Source organism: Acipenser ruthenus, chromosome 20 (genome assembly GCF_902713425.1).
Source record: "Acipenser ruthenus chromosome 20, fAciRut3.2 maternal haplotype, whole genome shotgun sequence".
Classification (NCBI taxonomy): domain Eukaryota; kingdom Metazoa; phylum Chordata; class Actinopteri; order Acipenseriformes; family Acipenseridae; genus Acipenser; species Acipenser ruthenus.
Window position 1 is genome coordinate 21,850,307 of NC_081208.1, and position 26,641 is coordinate 21,876,947.

The window sequence follows — 26,641 nt, forward strand, 5'->3', positions numbered from 1 at the left end:
CTTGTATGCCCCAATTTGTTTTGTGTACATTTCAGTAAGTTTTACAAATGTGGTCTTGCATGGTTTCCAGAAGTCATAACAAACTAACAAACAAAAGCTACTTATATCAACTGCTTTGCTAATTGTACTTAAACTAGATTAGGGCTTTCGTTAGCACAAGTTCTTAAGAGGAGATACGGTGTCTGTCTGTCTTAATAATAGCCATAGCTCTAATTTGATAATTATAGTTATGGTGTGTGATGTATTAATATATATTTTTTTATTCATGTGTAGTAGTACGACATTGAACATAGTAGTCATAGCAACCTAGAATTAATTATATATATATATATATATATATATATATATATATATATATATATATATATATATATATATAATATTTCAATACAACTTATCAAATCACCTTCACTGAGAAACCTTTTTTTCTTAGTATGTATATATATATTTTTTATTTTATTTTATTTATTTATTTTTTTACTATAAATGCACAAACTTTTCCAGCCAACAGTTCAAACATCAAAATCATTAAACATGATCTACCTCCTAAAACAGGCATCAATTTAAATGATATAAAAAGAAATCCCACAGCCTCTAGAGTAAATATTTAAGTGGTTCCCAGTACACAGAGTGGTTTAAAAAGGCTTTTCTGGATATATAGGGAATACATTGAATCTAGCTTAATCTCTCAATTCCCAAACATATACAACACTGCCTGTGGTTTCAATTCTGATCTTGGGACCATTCCACAGCTTTCATTGGACAATAAACACTTCCCTCAAGTGCTTTGAAAAAGAAACACTCCATGTGCCGTAACTTGATTGCATTCAGTCAACATATAGTGCTAAGCTCCCCAAAAGGTGCCCACCCCACCCCAAAAACATTCACTCACACCCACCCACCCACTCTCGCTCACCAACAAACACACAGTTTATACAGGTAGCCTTATTTGGCAACTTTCACTCACAAAGTGTAACTAGGTAGAAATAAGAGTGCTCATCCATTTTTCTTAATAAATTGTAAACATCAGCAAAATAATAACACACACACACAAAAGATTAAATTTGTAAACATTTCAAGGACAGACCAACAAACTGCACTGCCAAAAAAGAACCTCACATCGTCAATTTTCTTCAGTTCAGATGCCTCAGAAGAGACCCAGGAATTCAAATGTGACTCATCTTCTGATTCAATTGCGTTTTTAACTAAGCCTCCAGACATACAACTCTGTAACCAGCACCACTCCTCTTCCCCCCCTCCCAAATCATCTGTCCAAGCCCTTTCGTTAATGAGAGAGAGATTTTTTCAAGTCAAGTTTTAGAGCTACCATGATCTGGGCTGTATTTTTTTTTCACGGTAAAGAAAACTGCTTATTTCACAGCATTTCATAGGTATTTCAAGATATTTGTAGAATATTTTGTTTATGTCCACATTTTAAAGACATTCTATTTTCACAATCAGTGGATTATCAAACAAAATAAAAGCATAAATAAAAGTTAAAATAACAACAGACACTTGAAATGTCCTCTTCTTGTACTGGACAGAGCTGGTGTCTTTTTCATTGATGACATAAAGAAATTGTGCAACTCTGTGCAGTGTGTTCAATCATTTACCATAAGTAAACTAAACCATTTGCCAGGTTCCTAAATGCAGTGTAACTAGCCGTGCGTAAATAAGGCAAACATTTGCTTTTTTTTTAAGTGACAAAAAATATATATATTTTCACAATTCTTTCAGAAATGGGAATTTTTTTTCACGTGGACCTAACGGCAACGAGTACATTTCACAGAAATCATGAAGTCTGTGATAACCGTGAAAAAAATACGGCCTTAACCATGATCAATGAAATCCCCAACTCTTCTCGTTTGCTGTAGGACATCATTTTCTAAAAATGTTTTGTGAAGAATCTTGTGTCTTCAGCTATAAGCTCAGGGATTAGGGATCAAATGGGGCAAGATGATTTCAGACTTCTTTTGCAGAACACAGAAGGGATATGGGGGGGCGGGGTTAAAGGTTTCGAGGTTTGTTTTTATTTATTTGTATGTATTGTTTTTTTGGTTGTCTCTGTGTCCAGATCTCCAGGTATGCAAGTTTAGGTCAAGTCCATAAAGTGACCTGTAGATGACACAATACAAAAGACATACCACAAGTTTAACTTGGAGCTCTGGTTACAAAACCAAATGACATACGTGTGTTAAACAATAATGTGCCAGTAAAAGGAATGTGACCCAAATATATTATATATACACACACAATTTAGTTTTACATTAATTTTCATAGAAAACATTAAATTACAAAATGACTGTGGCACATCCATTTTGAAGAACCACTGTGCTAACACAAGGTATACAGTAGCCAGCTCAGTGCCTCTTTGTGCATATAGTATTTGTGGGTCTTTAAAGCTGTAGAATCCTATAATTCCATTATACACTAAAGTTCAATTACACAGTGTCCTATAGCTACATCATTCCATAGGTTCTGAGCTAGCCACTTCATGTTAGTCTATATTTTACATACGGTACATCTCAACTATAAACTTGCTTGCCACTATGTCTATCTGTGCTCCTGCGACTACTTGCTGCAAAGAGGTTACCAATGCTCAATAGTTACACAATCACAGGAAAGAGTTAAATGTTAAATCCCAGGAGAATCTCAGGTTTTTTTTTGCAAGAGCAGGAGACTGAACTACCTTCTCATTCCACCAGATGGCAGTTTCCAGTGTATCATAAATGACACAGCACTTGTCAGCCCAATGCCCCTGTTAGCACCGTACCTGCCCTGTGAATTAACAGGACTTCAGTTTCTAGTGTTATCACTACATCACCTTTTATACTGTGTTAAAACTGCACTGTAAAGAGACTAACAGATACACAGACAGGGGGTAGTAGTTTCTCGTGCTGTCTGTAACAGTACAGAGATAGAAGCAGTGCACGTAAATGGCAAGTACATGGGACAGACATACCAATTCAGGTTGAGGACAAGTCCTTACTAAATTCAGCTCTATGTCTGACCTGTAATAGTAATGAAGGGATATCCAGCCTGGGTCAGTCAGAGGGGTGTTCTGGGCAAGACCTGTTTATTTCAAACCAGGAGTCTATACAGCTGTGGAGAGACAGTTGGACAGCAAGGTTAGACCATCTGCAGTGTGATCAGGGAACAGAACATTTTACATTATTTCAGATGGCAGGAAAACACTGAATTTCAACGCTTGGATTACTCAGCCTTCTTAGTTCAGACAGGCCAGTGACTTGCATGCCAATGACAGCAATCAATAAACCGTCTGTCAGGGAGACTGACACTCCAGCAGATACAGCGCTCCCACTAGAAGGACAGCTAATGGAATACACAAGATACCCAAGGGGAGGCAACAAACCCTTGAGCTCTCCCTCACTACTGCTGGTGCATCCCTCAAGGTTGCATGAAGTCTGTCTTACATTGACCCGCCGATATGTTAAACAAACAGCTAGAAGTGAACAAATCAGATAAATCAGTTTAGGTTTAAATCCCTCCCCAATTTGGCAATTAGGCGTTTCAGATATTTAAAGAGTAAGTAGCGGGGTTCCGAAAAATACAGCGTTACACGTCCCGCGTTATGCTACAACTGTTTAAATAACTTACCTGTAATTTTTTTCATTGTTAACATCCTGACAACTTTTTACACTTTTTACTTTTTATAACTTTAAAGTCTGTTTCAAAATGGCTGCTCTAGTGCACTGAGGTTTGAGATCTGTACTCTAAATCACTGCAGGAAGCGCAATTAAAAAAAAACCAAACATAACAACTGCTCTGGCTTTTCTGTTCCGTACCACATCATGGATCGTTATTGCTGTGTTACCTGTTTGACAATGTTGGCAATAATCCTTACACTATCATTGCACTAGAGCTTTGAAACAGACTTTAAAGTGTAAAAAGTTGTCAGGATGTTAACAAGTAAAAGAAAAATTACAGGTACGTTATTGAAACAGTTGTAGAAACACGTGGGGACTTGTAAAGCTATAGTTTTCTGAACCCCACTACTTACTCTTTAAGTCTCTTGCAAAAACATAGACAGTTTTGTGTTCCTTAGTCACCATAAAAGGAGAAGAGGTCCGGTCTAAGTTTGTGTCCCTCTATGATCAGGATGGGCACACAGCCCCATCATGGCACTGTGTAGTATATTAAACAATACCAGGATAAAAACCACCATAGTATTGAGATTTTTGTCCTGGCTGGGGAGGAGTCAGCGCAACCCCTTGTGGAGAATCAGTGCTATGACAGCAGATGAGATCCTCTTAGAATTTATACCTTTTATGGTAAATGCAGAGGCAGGGGAGTCTGGCTATTGTGTCCCCCTGCTGCAGATCATCCAAGCAGATCACACACTCACCAGCATCCTTACTCAGCACGTCATCTGAAAAAACGGCAGAGAAAACATCAGGGGGTTACAGCAGTTAGTAACAGGACAGGTCAGGTCAGGCTAGGGAAGTCATAAAACAGTTACAGTTACCTAAGCAAGATTAGACAGTAAATACACTTACATAAGCAAAACAATACAATCAAAGACTCAGCAAAGTAAGATAATAGGCTTATAATGATTTATATAGTTATAGTGTAGCAAAGAAGGTTCTATACTGTTGTCTATGCAATTCAGTGTATGATAAAAACACCTGCAAAAAATTGGTATGTACTAGGTAACTAACAAGGCCAATCAGTACAGTAGCAAGGCAAAGTAATGTTGTAAAACCATTTGTTAAAATAATCTTATCAACCTACATTAGTTAGTAATGATTTTATAGTTGGGGATCTGATAAACAGTCTTCAGCTCCCCCCATTTAGGGTCATCAGATGATGAAGAGCAACTAGTCTGGCCTCAAATCCCATAAACCCCTCCTGTTTGAAGACAGCTGCCCTCTGAAGGATTATAAGACTTGATAATAAGGATTTATAAGTTTTCTTGTGCACCTGCTTTTCTTTGTCCAACCCCTCCTAGGCAACCTATCCTTGTTGCCTCATGGTATTTAAATATATATATATATATATCTATCTATCTATTTAAATATATAAATATATATATATATATCTGTGTGGTGGGCTGTCCCCGCCCCTGTGCGTATGTTGTGTTTTATGTTGTATGTGGTGTGTTTCATGTTATCTATTATATGTGGATATAGCGGTGCACAGGATATAAATTGATTGGGATAAATTCTCTCCTCTGTCTCTCTCCCGTTCTCCACTCTCAAACACACAACCCAGAGTGAGTGAAACGTGCATCTATATGTACAGCTGTGCTGGGATCAATTTCTAATTAATTATTCACTTGAATCCTGGCACGTGAACTCATTTGTGCACTCGCCGTGCTCACATACTAATACACATTTTATCTGCACATGAAGTGATTGTGCAATCCCTGTGCCTAAATACATATTACAACACTCGTGCTACATAGCCCAACATAAAACCCCAAATATGCACAGGGGCGGGGACACCCCGCCACAATCTGCCACACCCTTTGCATTTATTCTCACTTCTCATATACAGCACAAGACCTACATCTCTGCATTGTAGCATTCTTCAAGATGAAACCTGACTGATACACCCCTGATCAACACTTTCTCTGATAAAAGGCTCCAATTAGCCAGTACTACTCAAGCTACAAATCTTCCAGTAGACCTCTGCTCCATTACCACTTACTTAGGGTCAGGACGATTTTAAAAGAAGGCTGGCCCTGGTTTGTGTACCACTTCCTGGATACCAGAAAAGGGACGGAAAGAGACGGTATTGCTTTGCAAATTGAGACACAAAACTTGTTAATTGAGATGCAGGATCTAGACAGCAGATGTGGGTGTGCTGCCAGACCCCTGGAGGGCTAAGGCGAAAGGGCTGTAGGGGGCACAGTACTGTAGTGAGATGACTCAGTCCTTGACGATTCTGCATCAGCTTTTCCTGTGGAATCCCCAGCAAAGATTCCTGAGCTTACACAAGCCTGCGCCTCCCTGACTGTATGACTCACCCTACACACCACGCAGGTGAGCCACTCAGAGACTCCCCAAACTGTATTTAAACTGTACCTTCTGCTAAATAATGTCCATACAAAGTTTTATGACGGTTGGATGAGTGGTTATCCGGCAGGGAAAAATCTATGACAGACCGTACACCTCCAGCAGCAACAATATGCTGCACATCTCACAGGCAGATAGGTGGTCAAGGGCACTCAACGCATTACTCATGGGTATATACCCAGCACTGTTATAGTTTGTGCAACATCCATAACTACGACACGACTGAAACGTTTGTGTTTCGTATAAGTTTTACCTTAAAGTTTGTGCAAGAAACAGTCACATAGATGTGAAATTCATTGTGGTGGTAGACACAGAAACAGGAGTAATTCATTTAGGCTCCTCTTCACTAGTTTAATCCATTAATACCAGGGGATACAGTAAGTAGAAAATCAGAATAATTTGGGTCATATCGACACCCTTAAGCACTATTTGTGAGATTTTTTTTTAATTTACACTGTAAAAGTTCAACAATAAGCACACTGCAGATGTTTCAGTTTTATGTTTTGTTGTCAGTTTGTTCTGTTTTGCTTTAAAGGAAATGGCGGTGGGGCCTCACTCTTGGTGCTGTAGTAGATGTACAGCATGTTAACATATAAATGCTGTTGATGAGTAGGATTAAGCAACATGCTTTTGTGATTTTGTATCAGTACATTTAATAGGACTATGAGTAATTCAATATTAAACAATGAAAACAGCATGATGTACAATGAATATATTTCTGGACATCAAATGGAAACATAACTGTTGACTATTCTTCTCTTAAAGGCTTTGATATTACTTAATAGTAGCCTGACTTGCATAAAATGAGAGTAGATTTGATTAAAAAGCAGATAGAGTACTACATTACAGGGAACAAGTCAGCCTTGAAAATCACAGTGACTGTTAAACTAAACCAATTTCAGCTACACATTCCTTATGCAAGGTCAATACCGTATTGTGATACCAACCTTGACGTCTGTAATCTTATCACAATAACAGTAGCATCTCAGGGAAAGGATGTCATTTCTAACTCTTGCAAATCCATTGTCATGCTTTTTTATACTGATATATATATTTAAAAAATCCTGAAAAATAGTTGTTAAAAGCAATGCAAACATGAATTAACACAATGCTATTATGTTTATGTTTCTGCACAGTGCTCCTGATCTAGCATCAGATGCACATAGCACAGCCATTTTCATTTCAGTTCTAGCCAACAAGTAGGATTTTTAGAAATGCTGAAATGTTTTTGGCCAGATAAATAACAACATAACAGTTATAGTTTATCAATATTCTATAATGTCTCTTAGCATCATTAAATTATGTTTTCATGATAAGGAAGGATACATTGAAAGTGTGTGTAAAGTACAATGCATTTACAACAAGCAAATCTACTTTAACATTTTACAGGGAGGGTGGGAATATAATCCCAATATTGAGGTTTGTTTGTGTGTAGGATTTTGTCTGTGTGTTTCGGAGTGTGAGTCTGAATGAGTCTATTTTTGTGTTTGTATCCAAGGTTATTTGTAAGGCTGTGTGTACTGTACAGTTGCTTGTTAAACATCCACTTGCCCAAGTGCTGATATAGTTACTGTAGGCAGCACAGTATCTGCCTGTAGTGAGACACTTGTAAGGTGACTTCAGTTTCTTTTGATTCTGTTGCTCTCAGCTGAACTGAAGTATTTCAATGTCAAGGCTCAATGAAAGCCAGGAAGGATCCTGCGTGTCTGCCGAGCAGCACTAAAACAAACTCCTCTAGAGACTGCTGTGCCACGTGAGGCGCGGTGTGCCTTTGAAAACGCGCCTCTGCCTGATGCTATATTAATACATTCTGTTAAATATAGTCCTGATCTCTGCTCTCCTGCTCTTCAGAGTGAGGCAGCTCATTGCTAAACTGTTTAACAGCCCTGATTCTGGGGAACAAACAGCCCCTGCATCTCACTGAACCCAGGACAGGAGCTGAAGAGGGGTGACGCCCCAGGAAAAGAATTCTGAGTTCAAATCCTAATCAGGTTAGGGACATAATGTGCAACAGCCATGTTTCATAGAAAAACAGCAGCGTCGCAATCACATTCAATTGCATACCAATATTAGAGCGGGGACAAATATCAGACTATCTGAACAGACATTCCATTACATGTATTCGAAGGCAAAAAAAAAATGCGTCCCTGTCCGCCAGAAATTACACAATTGATAGAGATGAGTAACACTTATCACAGCAATTTAAGACCTTGCCAGAATCTATGCTAAAATAGCAAGTGGGGATAGGATGCGCACGTAACACAAGTGGCCAAATAGTGATCTCTACTGTACCTAAAGCCACTGGTACTGCTTTCGTTTTGGGAAGCGAGTCAATCGGGGTCCTTTTCTGTCTGCCATCAGGTACAGATCAGGTACGTTTTCCAGCACAGTTTTTCTTATGTGGAATGTAATTAAAAAGAAATGAAATGGTGAGTAAATAGTGTTGTTTTTTTGCATTGTACAATGCTCCCTTTTCCACTTTTATTTTATTTGAAGTGTTTCTTGAAGTTATACACTTTATTAAAACATGTCTATGACCACTTTGTTTATTGCAAAGACACAACAATGTCAGGGATTATCTAAAAAAAAAAAAAAAAAGGTGTCTTTTGGACAGTACATAACCTAAAGGGTCTGGACAACCACTCAACCCCACAGTGGAACATCATCTCAACACTTGTCGTTGATGTCATTGGCTGCAACAACTTGGCATCATCCCCATGCATTAGGAGTTTTGTAGTTCTGCAAAAGCCTTTAAACAGTGAATCTGCATGCACGTGGTCTGAGCATGCCACCGCAAAATACATTTCCCAGAATGCAATACCAACAACTGATCAGCATTGGCTACAGAAACAAAGAGCATCCAATTCTTAGTAATATTTCCTTTAAATAAAGTTACAGGACCATGCAGTTTTATACATTTCCGAGATGGTTCTCGCTTTTATTTTTTTTCAAATATTTGCCACACTGCCTTTCTGACCCTCCGCTCTAACTGGTAGACCAAACTGCCCCCCAGACCCCCAAATCTAAACATAAGACTACACTGCCTCCCAGTCCCCACCTCTAAAAGCAAAGCTACACTGCCTCCCAGTCCTTCAGCTCAAACCACTAGACACCTACTCCCAAATCCATAACCATTATATCACACTGCCTTCAGGTCATTCAACAAGGCATGTGTTGCTACGTTTTCTATGCAGCTGCTGTGTAAGTTGAAAGGTGACTCCAGAGGATGTTAGTGTTGTAAAGCATTTCTGTCTGACCGGGGGATGGGATGCTGGGGGTTTTGGACCAACAAACAGCCAATAGGAGTCTAGCACAGAGCCTGAATTTCCATTTTTAGAAAATAGGTTAGCACGATCCCAATGGATGGCTTATCTACATGGTGGTAACAGGAATGATGTGCTTGGAGCAGCATTGAAAAATGTCTAAGAAAAAGGCATTCATTTTTCCACGGGCTGAATCACTAGTTTCAGCATTGTTCACTGTCATTTAAATGTCTGGAGGTGAATGATCTGTGCAGTGTTCTACAATCCTATTCAATCTGACACAAAGTATAATTCTTTGGTGTCTGTTTACTCCTGTCCTCCATGGTTTAGACTCTGCATGCCACTTCATCAGAAAGTGTATGCTCTGACACCAAGTCTGTTTAGATCCCAAACAGTATGGGATAGTTGGTAAGACACCATCACTATTAAAGCAAAAAGCAGAAAGCATTAACTTACCATTGTAAGACAGGCGGGGCTTGCTGAGACACATTATAAAGTGAACTTCCATCTCATTGGATGCTACGGACTTAGAGCAAATGGGGCACTTAAAACCTGTGGAAAGAGCAGAATATGTCAATGGCATTAATATATAGAGCCACAACACAGCTTTTCACTGGAACAAAGTGATGATGTTGTTTTAGTTTTTCATTTTGACAAAACAAAAAACAAACAAAAATGCAGTCAAACTACATACCATTTACTGTACTGTAGGTGGTAAAGATAAATGATCATCTATCTTATGTATTAAACCATTGAACACAGTCGTAGATGCAAAGAAAACCCTATACAAAAATTGTTTCCCAAAAGTCAGCTTACTGTGGTAAAACCTAAATAAAGGGAAAAAAAAAAAACAAAAAAAACACATAGTACAGTACAGTGCTGCAACAAGTAAAATAATCACAACTTCACTCCACTCTTTGTAGATAGTATTGGTCTTGTTAATTAAATGAACTACTTAAATCATTTTCTGTTGTATCATAATGTATTTATAACGTCTTAATAAAAAGCCTCATCAGTAGCCTAATCTAATAACCAGTGCCATACCGTATAAGATTGAACGGTTTGTAAAGGTGAAATGTAAAAAAAGACTGTATCAAAAGATTGTATATATAAATAGGTTCAAAACAATAAGGCACTGAAATTGGACACCACCTGCAATAAACATTATTGAGAGAATCATAGGATATAACTTTGTACCAACTATAAAGTGCCTATGTCAAAGCATGTTGTCTGTATCATTGATATGGACAGAGTATAAAGCAATGCATCAGTGAAAGGGTTAATTTTTCCTGAACAACACAGGTGATAGGACTTAAGTAAGAAACTAACAGACAATACAGCTGTGTATGTATTAAACATTAGGACAATAACTCCCAAGTGTACTGTCTATTTGCAGATGTAAATTAAAAAGTCACACATATGTAATGGACTTAACAGGCCAGTCTCATGTTCAGAATTTTAACCTATTTAAATGCTGAGGACGGCCATTGTTTGGTCCAAACATGTTTTTGTTTTTTTTTGTGTCTTTAACCTTGAAAATAAAATAATATCAACTAATAATTATTTGAACTTGCTTATTTGATGAGTGCGGACATCCGATGTGAGGGAGATGTAACATATTTAAACCTGCAAACATCTTGTTACCTAATCACATGCTTTTGATTTATTACTCATTGATGACACTTGGCTTTTGAGCTGTCAATCAAGCAGAGGGCCAAAAAGGCTGCCCAGTTCTTCATTGCTGTCAGTTTAATGTACAGTATTAATGCAGAACGCTGTTTCAAACTCTTCTGTTATAAACACCCAGGCTGGTGACCTGACCTTGGAACATCTCTGTCTGTTTAAATAAGATCTGTTGTCAGGAAATCACTATACCAACAGTCTTGGTTGACAGTTTCTGTGCTTGGGCTTTTATGTGCTCAGATAGGCTATATGACCTTTAGACTCCAATCTAAAATGGTCCATATTAAACAATGGTCCATATTAAACAACTGACCAAAAAACAGTCAAATAAAACCGCATTAAATCCAGAAAATAAAAGCAAAAAAATATTTAAAAATCAGGCCAAAATAATGTAGATCCATGTAAAACTCCCAATGGTGCTTCAGTGTCCTGGTGCAACTTTGTTTGCAATCTTCCTCTCTAACAACCTCAGTGAACAACGTTACTTAGCAACCTCCACACAGGTAAACACGCTGGGGAGTAAAGGCCCCTGTGGCTCCACAGCTACGTATTGAAATCTCAAGATAAACACGACAGACAGGATCTGTACACCTCAGGGTCAGAGTATTCCAAACAGTGGATTGCATTCCCCTGTCAGTGCATTACAGTACTCAGGACTATGGGAGGGACCTCCAGCCTATTTTCTGGACCAAAAACAAACAAGTTTACGCCCTGCCCTAAGAATAACCTTGAGATACACCATCAATCATCACCCCAGTATGAACTTGTCCTGAGGGGTGACTCGTATTATAAACGAGATAAAGGGCAGGAGAAGGGTAGGGGTGCAACGATACGCTAATGCCACAATACATGCATGTAGTTATATGATATGTATCACGATACATGTGATGGTCCTGATGGACTACTTGTATGATGCATTTTAAGAAGAAACTATTATTTAATGATGGACTATTTTGTTAAAATATCTAATTAAATGAGATAGGGACAGTATTCTACAAACTATACAACTCAGGTATTCTTCATTCAAGAATCATTTGGCGAACACAATACATTTTAAACACTACCTCTTACCAGAGCCTGCACGTCAGGGAAGTGTGGCCTGCATGTTAGGCTGGCACTGAGATAAGTAAGAGTTAAAGGCAGTGAAGGACAGACTGTCCTAATGGTAACAAACTGCAAAAAGAGTGCACAGTCATTCTGTCTCTCTCTTTCCCATCCTCCACAGTTTCCTCTTGGAGCAGCTGACCCAGATTCCAACTGGCTGCTATTTTGAGCAATATGCTGGGCTGTGCTGGAAGGCTGGCTCCCTGAACAATAGGGAGCAAGAACCAGGCAGGGGAGTCTCCAGCACATCTAAACCACACTCACACCTTCGGGACAGACAGGATTCTACATGGTGGGTGGGGATCACAGGGAAAGAAAATGTAAACAGAGAACCACAGGAGAAAGAAATAAATGATAGGCCCCAGAATTAAATCACCAACAAGACATTAGAAATATTTAATGATCTAAAAACCACTCAGCATTACTTATGCTGTCTGTGCACATACAACACTCACTATACACCAAAATATGAAAAAAAGGCCTGTGATAGAGCAGGGTTGGTGTTTTAGGTGAAGGTATCAAGATCTGTTAGAACATTCCTACTTTAAACACATTTTCAATGTAGGTTTGTGAGTATGAGCAGACAAGCCTGAGGATGGGTTTCACAATAGTGTTTTTCCTTGAATTCCCTGAAAATGCTTCAAGTTTTGAGAGGTACATTTTCCTCTCTTTTATATCAATTCTTGTTTGAGTTCCTTGAAAAGAAAACAATTGCAAATAAGTAAATACACATTTTTTTTTAATCTTTCTTGTTTAATGAATTCCAGTTCATCTAAATATTAACAAGGCAGAGTGCCTTGACGTTAAAAAGCCATTTTTCTGATCCACCGCCCCCCCCTGTTCTCTATCTCTTGTTTAAGGCAGCAGCTTAACATGAATCACGCCTGCCAGACAGAGCCTGCATTGATTCTGATTGCTGCTGAAGCTCAGAGCTGCTGGCCTCTGCACTTCCCTCTCCACTGGGCACCCACCCCCTGCACTGCAGTCCTATCAGGGGTTCTGCTATCACTGCAGGCTCATAGTCCCCCAACATAATGAACAACAGACACATCCTCTCAATGTCACAATACAACAGCTATCTGACAACCTACCGTAATACATTCAAACACTTTAACTTTACGCAAACGTAACGCACAACTTGAGCTTTCTTTAAAGAGAAATTGGAGATTATCCCTGTAGAACGTGAACATTCCTGATAAAACAATATTGGTTATTTCCATCTGAATTTCAAATACAGTATTTGCCATTATGAAGCTACTGAAATAGGTTCATACTTCCCCCGTATTTTCTGGCAGTAGCACGTTACAGCATGCATCAAAAGCCACAACAATCAGTAGCTTGATTTGCATTTGCAATTCTGCAGAGCTAAATGCTCATTGGAGGATGATAAAGTAGGTGCAAGTCAAAGATTAACAATGACTGAAGCACTTAGGTTAGCTACTGTAAAGATCAAGGATAAATTAACCTCATATGAATCAGTATCAGTGACAAAAAAATCTATGCGTGTAACAAAGAATACAGTATGAGCTTGCTATGTTTTAATCATAAATGCTAAAGCCTAAATATGCATTTCTCTTGAAGTATGGCTCAACTTAGGGAGCCCATCTTGGTCGGTAGCCAAACTCTTGCAGGCCTGTGCTTGTCTTGAACTGCGCTGAACTCTTTCTGGTTGAAATACTGCAGTAGTGAATGTGATCATTTTTCCTGTACCAATTTTGAAGCTTTAAAAAGTATTTTTAGTTTTTATGATGTTTTCAATCAAATTGTTTCGACTTTTGTTGCTCCAACTATCTTTAATAGTTGATTAATAGTTTTTTTATACATTTTTAACCAACAGTATCTTGAAACATTGTAACCCACTGGAACTTGAAAAGTACTGTATGTAAAAATGAAATGCAACGTTTAAAAACAAAATAAATTAAAATATGACTAAATACTGAATCAAGCCTTTTTTTACTGAAAATGTATAGCTGAAACAGTAAAAGAATGTTTACACTCAATGTTTAAACATTTACAGCCAAAAACAATGAAAAACAAAGCATCCCCAGTAACCTAAAGGGCATGGCATATCAGACCATTGGCAGGGCGTTGACACAGTACAAGCTCCTCTTAGGGGGATGCTTAATAATGGACATTCCCTACATACTGTGATACACAGTCTACATCCACCTGCATGCAGTGATTCATTAAAATCCTCCTTCCCAAACAGGTTCCACTTCTTTTTTCATGTGATGGTACAGCATAGCTTCAAAGATGCACAGACATGTTGGGTAGTGCTCAGAAAGGTCTGGGGATTATCAGTTCATAATGGGGGAAACTTGTCTGCTCATTGCGTTTCCTAATTTTCACACGTTTTGTTCAATAAATGAACAATTAAAATGGTCACAGTAGATTAATTCAGAAAACTGTTAAGTCATCTTCATGGCAACAAAATGAAGTTTATAACTAAAGTTCGGGAGGAGGGTCAGTCACCAATATCCACGTCACCAAACTGAATCATTCAATTTACACATCAGCTAATTTAAATGGTTAGCACTATAAATACCCTCTTCACTTACCTCTCATTTGTGTTCCGATTTCATCATAACCTACCTCCTCCCCATCTCCACTTTATTAAAAAAACAATTTCTAGGTTTTGTCAATGGGGGGTCTCCACCTCGTCCAGTCGGCCAGTCAGCGAGCCCTCAAACCAAGTTAGGTTTGATGCCAAATTAATGTGTATATACAGCATACTTCTCTGTAAAATTGCATACTCCACATTCTCCTCAATAAATATTTGTACTAAAACATTTTGTGATTGGTGTTTATCCCAAACTACTGAATGGTATATTTAGTCATAACCCAGTCTTATGAAGTGTTGTCAATTTGCCATTAATGTCATCAAGACTCTCTTTCTCAAGGCTCTTTCCCCAGGACCATACTGATGCAATAAAAGGAGCAGCAGTCCACAACTCGTGGAGATGCATTTACAGCACCAGACAAACACCGGTGGATCCAGACAGAGGAAATGTCAGACTTTGCTCAAAGCTATTTTGTGCCCCAAACATCACATCATCAATCACCAGACAGATTTTCACATGAACATGCTGTATGTGGTAAATGTCTAGTGAAAACAATTTACAATTTTTATCTGGATAACGCCAGGTTCACAGAGTAAATAAATAAATGAGGGCCTGATTTTGAAGTATCTCCACATTTCCTTTTTTTTATGTCATAAAATTTGACTGCTTCTACCTTTTACTATAGCTAATAAATAACTTTTTGTATATTCTGACTGCCACCTTTAAGCAACCTAAATACATATATGTTAGATATTATGATGACAGAGAACATCCTACACAATAAAACTGCTATTGAAAACTAGTTGCACTGACAAAAAATAGGTTATATGCTTAAAATATGCTGTTGATAGTTCCCAAGTCAATAAGTGGATAACCAAATACAAGAGTAAAATAGCAAGAACACATCAGTTTGACTTGAGCCTGGGGGCATAAAAGCAAAATAATAACAATATGTAAGAGGGGAAGCCATCGAAACAACTGAATCTGGACAGGTTTTGAGACAAGACATCACACCTGCAGAATTCCCCCAACAACGACTCACCTATAGGGACACTAGAGATAGAGATCTACTGCTTCATTTATTTCTAATATACAATATGGTGGCATTTCCTGTGCTAAAACATCACCTTACAGGAAGAAAGGCATTGTCGTTCCCATGGCAACTACAGAGCAGGAAATACTACAGTACATTGCTCTGCAAAGCTAAATGCTTTAAACCCTCTTATATTCGAGTGCCATTAATTTGAGCTAATTCTGCTATGTCAATTTAATCACAAACTTAAATGGCTGCTAATTTAATATGCAATACGACTGTTTTACCATTTGTCCTTCATTGCAAACATTAATGAAGTAATAGGCTATTGAATATTTTTTCTGCACCAAACTGTTCAGAACAACCTGTGCCTCAAAGCCTGTTCTAGTACATCACTCTAGTGCAGTATGATATTCCAGAGCCTGCTCTAGTACATCACTCTAGTACAGTTTGATATTCCACAGAGCCTGCTCTAGTACATCACTCTAGTACAGTTTGATATTCCTCAGAGCCTGCTCTAGTACATCACTCTGTTGCACTCTGATATTCCACAGAGCCTGCTCTAGTACATCACTCTAGTGCACTCTGATATTTCAGAGCCTGCTCTAGTACATCACTCTAGTGCAGTATGATATTCCAGAGCCTGCTCTAGTACATCACTCTAGTGCACTCTGATATTCCAGAGCCTGCTCTAGTACATCACTCTAGTGCAGTTTGATATTCCACAGAGCCTGTTCTAGTACATCACTCTAGTGCAGTATGATATTCCAGAGCCTGCTCTAGTACATCACTCTAGTAGTTTGATATTCCACAGAGCCTGCTCTAGTACATCACTCTAGTGCACTCTGATATTCCACAGAGCCTGCTCTAGTACATCACTCTATTGCACTTTGATGTTCTATTAGTAGTGTAGCCTGCATGAAATCAGCCTCACATGACTGAGAAATCCATTTGAAAAACGATTTGAAGTGGTTACCTCAGGTCCTTGTATCAGCACAAGAATTCAAATTCCGACTACCAAAATTCATAGTGCAGTTTACATGACCAGATTTCTGAATCTGTTCAGTAATCAGATTTTAACAGAATCTCATGTAAATATACTGTACTGACTGACAGTGTAAAGGTGATTGTAAAGGATTACATTTTTCTATTAAAAAAGAGAAGGTGGAAGAATTAGGATACCGATTTAGTTTATTTAACAATGCAGTCTATTATAGTGCTGTAAAGTAATCTAAAACAACAAAACTAAGACCTATACAGTACCTAAGTGTCGTTCATTGCTGCATCTCCTTGCTTTTAACACCACAGTTTGCAAGCAGTCTCTCTTTATCGGGACTGATCTGGTCTCCTCTGCAATAGACTTAAATGCCACAGTGATAGCTTCAGTATGAAGCATGCTGTGAAGCAAAAGTCTGCCAGGCTGCAAGTTTACATAGATGTCTAGTGTTTGCGATTTCAGTTTTAAAATGTGTTGGTGGTGGACCTCAAGCAGGGTTGGTGGGACAGAAAAGTTCAGAAATCGAACAGCTGAGTGGTTAGTATTGGGTTGTGGTGCTCAGGAGGTAGCTCAGTCCTGATGAACATGCTGGGCTGGAGTGTGGGAGGAAGTGGTTAAAGTCTTGAGCACAAGTGTGTTTAAAACTCTCCGAAGACCATGTCACAAATATCTTATGCTGCAAAATTAGAAATGAAACAGTTAACGCATAAACTACCCACACATTTCAACACTGAAAATTAGTTGTACATGTATTCATTGTATTTTTTTTTTTTTTATAAATCAAAATTTTACATTACAAAATAAATATATTGACAGCATACTATTAAGGGCAAGTACTGTACTTTAATAAATACTCGTTACTTGAAAAACATTACATAGTAGCACTTTAAGTGGTAAAACAGGTGGCAGAATGCTTTTTAAGGGTCTTTAAGGGTCACGTGGTCATTAGCTACTATACTTACATTGGCTTTAACAAAAATGACCAAATAACGAAAACTATGTGTGTATTTAATGCTTACAATGCATAAAGTGTCCCAAACCATGTTTTTTTTGTTTTTTTTTTATCATAGATGTTGTTTGTTTTTGATCATTCACAGTACTGTTGTGGTGACTGTAAAAGCCCCATGTAATGCTGTGCTTTATGAAAGAGGAGGAAATATTTCCATATTTCCAATATTATTTGAATGGGCCAAACATTTTCAAAGCTAGAATCAAACAAAGTATATGCTCCTCCCGATTGAGCATTGTTGGGATTCTTCATGAGCATCCAGTGCCAAATGCAGACTCCCAAAGGTCAAAATGCTTCCAACCATCACTTCATTTTTTTAGTACAGTACGTAATCCACCCAGGTTATTTAACTCAACTGGGATTTTTTTCCCCACATCACAACTACAGTACCTTCATTAGACAGGGAGACAAATTCAGAACAACAATTCTCACTTGATACAAGATATAAAAACACACTCCAAGCTTCTGCACAAATATGATTTGTTGTAAGGCCATAGGAGGACAAAACATCACAAAACCTGAAGAAATTCTGATTTCAAAGCGACAGTAGAATCTGGCTCTACTGCTTTTGTGTTTAGTACAATTATGTCAGCTGGATAAGCGGATAGTATGAATTTCCAAGAACACCTCAGGTGCCACTTTGTTAACATAAAACTGTGGCTGCAGTGTTTCATCATACTTCTATCAAGGTGGTTGGATTATTTCACTAAACGATGCAACAAACTTTTTGAAAAATGAAAATAAATATAAAAAAGCATATGTATTTTGTAATACTGTGGGATATAGTGGAAGCAGGCACACTTACATAGATCTAGATAACCTCTTGTTAAGTTGTGGTGAATTACTTTCTTTAGCACTGTACTGTAATATAGTGTACTGTATCATCATTTGGAGATGAATGAAGGCTGCCTGTCTGCATGCCACATTTATTTATTTATTTATTAAATGTATCTAGAGAAACCTTTGCAGTTTTGTTGAAACTTGGTAAAGACATTAGTTATCGCATGCGTCATAATATGGGGCTATGTCTGTCTATATGTCAAGTCTAATTGCATTTTACACATGGAGAATTGCTTTATGATGAAACTGGGACACCTTTCAGTCCTGGTAGGTTTTGGTGTCTAAAACAATCATCACAATCAACAAAAGAACATCCTGGACCTAGCCTCTTTTTCCTCAAGTGAGCAACAATTACAATAAAACATTTGAAAGCTATCTGAATCAACTGCATATTGCAATCAAAAATGTAATTCCCATCTAATCAAGATAACATAAGAAAGGTACATTCAAAAAGAGCATTTCAGTGTTTTTTGTTGTCAACCGGAAAATAAATAATTCACAAATCCGGCATTAATTTTACTGCAACTCAATTTAAACCTGAATAAACTTGACACATTTAAAACATACTCATGTGACCAAAAAAGGGCCACTGTAAAATGACGAGAAGTCATAGGCCACTAGATGGCACTACGCACAATGCAAAAATCCAATTGGAAAATAAAAAGTCAATATAAAACAAATGCTAATTGAGAAATTTAAGATGAGCCCATCATGGATTTACCAAGAATGTTATCTTGCCTAGTTCTTCAATTAATTATATCCCTGTCAACACAGTAGCTTTTCGGTCCAAAGCCCATTTTCTTCTGCTTTCAGTGCTGGGATAATATTGGTAATTAGGTGTTGCTTATGAAAGGCAGGATTTGATAGCTTCGTGAGTTAAATACTAAAAGCCATAACCAGTGGGGTTTTTTTTGGCAGAATTCCGAGATCCACCTCTACATTCCAGATCCCTCTCGGACTCCAGTGCTGGTTTTCATTGTGGTCCTTCCTGTTACCTGGCAGCCTGTCACTGGACTTGTCTGGCTGCAGTGACAGATATTACGGTTGCCATAGTGACGGCAGCCTCAGGCCTATAGCGACAGAACCATACAGTAAATAGGCGTCAGCTTATTGGGTGAATGGTGACCTAGATTCACTGGGAAGACTTAACACCAAACAAGGAGAAACTGACTCTGTGTGGATTTGATTTCTACCTACAACATCAAAGTGTGCATCTGCAACTTTACATTTACACCCACTGTGTGGCCATGCTGAGGTTGAGAAGTAAGATTATACACACACTGTATTCGTGCTAATTTCCAAGTGCTGTCATTATGATAGTTAGGAAAGTTTATTAAGGGCGGGCTTCTGGCATGCAGAATTCTTTCAAAATAATAATAATAAAAAGTCGACTGCCAAGAATACAAATAAAATGTTACAGATGTACAGTACCATAGACAACTAGGTCACCATGACTTTCATAAACAGCATTGGGAATAACTGAGCCGTTCTTCAATGCTAGGGAATGTCAAACCACATTTCTTCACAATTGAGTTGTCAGGTTTATACATTCACAAAACAGTTTAGTTTAATACAACTAAATGTTGCATAAATGTTTAAACAAAACTCAGATAAACTGTATCAGCCCCTAAATTAATTCAGTATATTATTTATTTGCTTTGTTGTTATTTGAACGGTTTAGCAATGTAGAGTATGTCTGAATGATACTGTAGTTCTACTTTTTACTGTATTGTGTAGCTAGATTTTGTGAATTTGATGGAAATAAGTGCCTAAGGGGTTGATTTGATAAACCTATACCCAGGATAAGCCACAGCTGGGTTTAATAAGAGTTTCTTACAGTACCAGGAAATCCACCTGGATTACAAAGTAATCACTGTAGTTGATGCAATCCAGAATCCAAAAAATGCAATCCAGTGCTGCAAAATGCTTAAAAAAAAAGCTCAAGCTGTAGTTTTTCATGCTGGGTATAGGCTGATCAAATTGATCCCTAAATATAAATGGTATTAGTGGCATTAGTGTTTACAAATATTCATAAACATGGAAGCTCCATTCCCAAAATAGAAAGCGACGTACAGCCCTCAGTGGATAAAATATCCCAAACTAGTTTTAAAGAGTGCACAGAACTCTTACCAATATCTGCAGAAACATTTTAGGACAATCTTAAAAGATTCCATTGCATATTCCTCGTCCTAAGGCTCTGCTTGGTAAATATAACCATGTCCGTAACATCCCCCCCTCTGTAAATACAAAATTATAGCTTTCTGCATCATGACTCTACGTACAGACAGCCTCCATTTATCCATACATTCATTTTCCACATTATACTTGGTAACATTTATTCATTACTTGTATAAACTTGCATGGAGGTATCAAGATCAGGGTTCGGGTGGTGAAGGACATGTAAAAAAAAAAAAAAAAACACCTTTGGCCACGGACAAACAAAACAGAAGTTCTATACAATTACATGCATGTGTGTGTTAGACATATTCACTGCCACGGTAATGCGTGTCTGTGTACGGAAAAGTTTCCGACCCCTGACCAAGATACATGTCATCATATCCTGTTTCCAGGAATATTCAACCCGTGCACAGATAATGAATTATTCCAATATTCTTTGCTATCCATTCTTACACCAAGGCTTTCTGCTTAAACACAGTCCCAGATATACACACAAACACCTTGGCTCTATTGTCTCAGGCATTGTGCAGAAGCAACAGCTATTAGCTCCTTACTACATTAAATCCCCCTATTTCTTGTCCTATACATGGTTGTGTGGCCCTGGTAGCCCCAAATGAAGTTGGAGTGCACTTCTTCCATGATAAAAGCTTGACTGAAAAGGAAGCCTCCTTGTGGCACAAACAAACCACCAGAACAAGGCTTCTTGATCGCCGATTAATGACATATGTCCAGATTTTAATTAGATAATTAACCAACGTGCTCAGCAACAGGGCCTGCTAAAATATTTAGGTTTCATTTGAAAAGCCAATTATCTCCTTTTAGTAGTGTACAGTAAATGCTGTCTTTTTGATTAGGGAGAGGTTTTGATCACACTTGAAACTAAAGTGTAGAGGGTCATATACAAGCAGTGCTGGGCTGCAGTAAATATTAATATACAATAACTCTCTGTGTATGCGCTTTCAGCAATAAAGAGGTGCAAACTCAATATTCACTGTGGGGAAATAAAAATATACACTGCTGCCCTTTAAATTGGTCTCTCTTTACAAATCCATGCCCATCTCAAAGAAGGCCAGTTCCCTTGATGAGGTAGAGAAGTGAAGATATATCCATATTTTATCAAGCTTGTACCAAGAGTTAAGGGTTAAACTGGTACAGTATTTTGATACTTAAGGGAGAAAAACAAACTGTTTAATGCACTAATTGATATGCCACTGCTACATTTGTTTTCATTTTTCAGTCCTTAACATGATTAAGTGATCAGTTAAGGATGTCATTGACGTGAATTTGTGAATGTGGTATTTGAAAGACATCTAAAACTTCTGAATAAAGTAATTAACTGCTTTTAATTAGCACGGTGTAAGATCGTTAATTAATCTTGGCTGTTGCATCACAAAACAAAAAATAGCAAAAAACTTGGACTTGTCAATACATTAATTTGTTGTTCACCAGGGAGCTTAGCATTAAATACAGAAGCTCTCGTATTTGCCATGTTAATTACCCTACAGTAGGCACATCTGACAAATTGATCATCCAATCTCCATTTTGTTTTGGGACTGCAGCTTATTTCTTTGTCTACAGTCTGGATTGAGTAAATTGATCCTCAGAAGACTATTCTATAGCAAGTAATTCTCAAGCCAGTAATCACCGTTATTTACAGCTGTCTGAGAGTCCTCAGCACACCATATCTGAGTTTTATGCTGTCACACAAAGATCGGTTAGAATTACTGTTTATGACGCTCTCTCCGAGTTTCATAAACAGATGTCTCCAACCTCCTTGGCACGAACACAGAAAACAAAAAACTTCAGGGAAGGCTGGTAACTGCAAGTTTCTCCTGATGTCAAGAGTGAGAGATATTGTGTATCGTAAGACTTTGTTCTGAAAGTCAGAAAGCAACAAGCCAGATACTAAGAAACTAAGTCAAGCAGACAAACATCTCAGCTAGTGTATTTGTCAATGTAGCCTAATAACCAAAGAAAAACTCATCAAAAAAGTTATCATTCTTTATTGTATATTCATTTCAAAGACACCAGAGCCCTGTCCTGCAGTGCAATGTTTACCTGGAGATCTGCCCCATGGTAATGTACAAAAAACATTCCACTGTGTAGCGCCAACTTATAGCTCTGTAACACATCTTTGTTTATATTTGGAAGATGAACAGTTGCTTACCACAGTGAGATACAGAGGTGGCATCACTGAAAAAAAAACTCAGTCCCTTCCACTGAACTTACACGTGGCTTCAGATAGAAACAGTTTTGATATGTTCATGTAAATCAAGTATGCATGCAGTTTGTGTACAACAGAGACAACAGATCAGCCAAGAAATACTGTAAGATTTGAGTTTCTTTTTAGCTATTGCATTTCTTTTTCCTTTTTTTTTCTATGTTGCAAAAGTTCTAAAAACGGCACATCAGATTCAAAATCAAAACACACATCGATTGCCTACATAATGTTTTTTCTTTCATGTGTGGTTTTCTATTCCAGTTTGTATGACATCTAAACACAATGGGTTTACAGCATAGCACAATCTGAGTGCATCCAAAGAGCTTAGACTGCAAATGGCTGAGTTTAGTGATTGTGAAAGGTGTGTTTGTCTATTTGGTGTGTGTGTGTGTCTATTCACAGGGCAAGTACTGTTACAGGAATGGATTGAAAGGTTGAATTGAAGGCTGTCGGCACAGCATTACTACAGTCTATAAACAGGGAAGGTACAGTATAGTACAGTGCTGGATTTAGCCTTTGAACATGTCACTTGACCACACTGACAGACAGAGACAGAGGCTTGTATATCCTACTGTACCAATGCCTCCAGGCCAAGCTCCAGCTTCCTCTCAAGAGCCAGGAGGATGCGAATGAGGGATCAGTTCCAAAAGTTGTGTAATTCCTTCTCTGGACCTTGTGTTTTGTGACAAAGATATATACGTCCAGACCCCAGCAGAAGACTGTTTATTCCAGAATCCAACTTAAAGGACTATGGTTAAAAGATGAATCCATTATGCTTACCTTGAATGTGTTGTCGCTCACTGTGCACGTCTCAAATTTAAACAAATGAACTAAAGCATGTAACAGTTTATAGTAACTGCATTAAAAAAAATAAAAATTTAAAAAAAAAAGTTCAGCTGAGGAACGGTTTAACTTGTCCCTTACTTTGCCTGCATGATTTCCTGATTGCTGTAATCACTTTATTCATAGATCTGTATAATTGACATAGCCAGCAGTTAAAACACAATGGTGGTAAAAAAAAAGATGGACAACACCAGCAATGGAAAATGACTGAAAACATACACCGTCCATGGGGTTTAAACACTGTGGCAGTGACATGGTAAATTTGCAGTGAACAACACACATAATGGAACTTGACTAAAAAAAAACAGCTGTGTACCAAATGTGAAGACAGTATCTCAATGTGTACTGTCTCTAGTGCACTGCCAATCTACCAAGTCATATGACCTCAACATGGCAGCTGTATGGTGTGAAGGTTCTATTTCAAGGTTACCAAATTCCTCCCAATATGAAGTGAATGCCTCAAATGGTGTTTGAGATATGAGGCTTTGGCACTGTAGCAGCAGCAGTATTGTTAAATTTACAAACACAAGAGAGTAGATTTTTCTACGTAATAATTAGCAAACGTTTTAACTTCCATCATAGTGCACTAAAGAATAAAGTGGTTTATGATCATCGTGACAAATGACGTTACAGATCCAGTGTGCAAAGCCCTTTAACTGCATGGTGCAGCGGTGATGCCCTGGCAGCAACATTAAGTGACTGGCAGTACAGTGCATCTGTCTCTAACAGGCAACAGTGCTAGATAAGGACTACAACCACGTAAGAGATACAACAAGTGTCATGAAATTAACAGAAAAAGTTCATTTTCCGGGGCTTATTTTCGGACATCTCCACCAAAAACAACAGACACTTTACAAGGATACACCTAAAATATAAAGTCTGATCAATTTGCCTTCACCTTCACAGTAGTGGAGAATTATAAGGTCTATTCTGATTGAAGGCTTTTGCAGCTTAATTATTTGAATCCAGTCTTTGTTAGATGCCAACCAGTAGCCACACAGCTTAGTCAGAGATGCTTGTTGTTTGAGAGGTGAACAGTCTATACGCTGTATCCATAGGCCTGAGCTAAATCCCGCTACCTGTCACACTACAGTCCAACCCCACTGTCAAGTTCTCATAGAAATGGAACAAGTGTCATTGTACCAGTAGCTCATTTTCAATTAAAGTGCAGGGGTTGAGTGAATAGGAAAATGTAGGTGAAACAGGTAAATGGAAGAACAGTTCTCCAGCTGTGTAGCACCTCAGAGCTGGACCTTAAAATCGTCTGCACTGCAGCTTAGCCCTCCAACCACTGTGTTACATGTACTTTCACGATTCTCAGTCTTTACTGCAGTCCACAACCAGAACACGAGCTTCCTGCCACTACCACCTGCGCTTACCTTCCATGCTCCAGACTGCCCATCTCAGCCCGCCGACCAACTAGTCCCTGTAAGACAACTGTCGTGCTTTTAATGTAGAAAAAAAAAATACTGGTTTTGCACTTACCGCTGTGCGCACTGAACCATCTAGGTGCGATGTGGAGTGGTAACGCGTCCGCTAGCGACCCCCGGGATCCAAGATATAGCACCCCATCTGTGTGATGACCGCTGCTCGTCTCGTGGTAGCCGTTACCACGGGAGTCCGACCCGGAGCCTCCGCCGGTCCTGTCTGACTCACCAGTCGCGCGAGTGGCGTAAAAACCGAACGGCACTGCAACACCGGGGTCGATTCCCATCCCAGCAACCGAACTGACCGAGCGGCTGCGCAGCCCCATAGCGCCGCCCGTCCGGTAGTGCCCGAAGTGGGCCGCTGGGGTAACCGCGCTATCGTCCGTGGAGACGCCCGGAAAACCTCCCCGGGACCGCCCCGCCGTGCTTTGTTTACCCCCCATTCAAAACGCCCGAAAAGTGGGCGATATCTAACACAGCGGTCCTCTTTCAGGCACAGTACACTATGTTATTAGCTATCTATGTCTGCCAGTCTCCGACGTAGTCTAAATAAGCCAAGATCTGCTGAGTAGATTCCGGACCCACTGGTGGAAATCACAAAAGCTATGTCAGATCTGACAGAACCAGCATCACTATCCAATGCAACAGCACATAGTCAAAACACGAGAGAATAAAGTTATTAATTTCTGTGGGCTAAAAAAGCCACACGTTTCCACCGAACCGTTCTTTTCAGCTGATAAACATATAAAAACAAACGCCCGCCCAGACCTGCTGCAGTGTTTTCCTCCTAGTCCTAAGCACAGTTGCCCAGTTAGCATGCCTTAGCTGTTGCTGTCTGTGCCTTGCCGCCTATGTCGGTGTCAGGTTTATTTTCAACCCCTAAGCCCCCCACCCCCCCAGACTCGGCTGGATTCGGGTCAGTGTGTGCCGCTCCCCGTTGCTATCATAATCGCTCAGTCTCAGCTTCTCCCTACATTGCGTGCGGAAGACAATAGATTCGCTTTTTGCGCCTGTGCAGACCAGATACTTTTTTTGGATGGAGGGGGGGGGGGGGGCTGGTAGACATGTAACTGTAACTGACTGATTTTAATGTAAGCTACGAGTCCAGAGACTGGATTTTTTACCCCGTGTGCTACCAGTGGTTGAAAATGTATTTAATAATAAAATAGCGAGCTTTGCACCTTAACAGAAAACATGTTCTGGTAGTATTAGTCAATTCTACAATTTGGTATTAATGGGTAAAGATCTGTGGAATGTGAGGTATATAGTGTAGTGGTACATATACAGCAGTGTTGGCTGGGGATCCTAAGCTCCAGCCTTGTGACCCAGGTGACTATAAATGTTCAGATATAGTGCCTTTCTTTTTTTAAGGTTCTGCACTGACTAAAACACATTTTTTTTAAAAAAGTTAAAGTTTCTTGCTCCTTTTGTCTGAAAGCATATT

General features: G+C 38.8%; 1 protein-coding gene across 1 annotated transcript; it reads right to left on the bottom strand.

The window, feature by feature from the left end:
* Positions 1-421: 421 nt before the first annotated feature.
* Positions 422-26,214, bottom strand: LOC117425322 (E3 ubiquitin-protein ligase znrf1-like). Its single transcript, XM_034042167.3, has 5 exons — positions 25,256-26,214; positions 9,758-9,853; positions 4,285-4,390; positions 3,012-3,102; positions 422-2,115 (listed from the first exon to the last, which is right to left on the bottom strand). Exons 1-4 carry the CDS (start codon positions 25,638-25,640, stop codon positions 3,045-3,047), a joined length of 645 nt encoding a protein of 214 aa, XP_033898058.1. The 5' UTR covers positions 25,641-26,214; the 3' UTR covers positions 422-2,115; positions 3,012-3,044.
* Between the last annotated feature and the right edge of the window lie 427 nt (positions 26,215-26,641).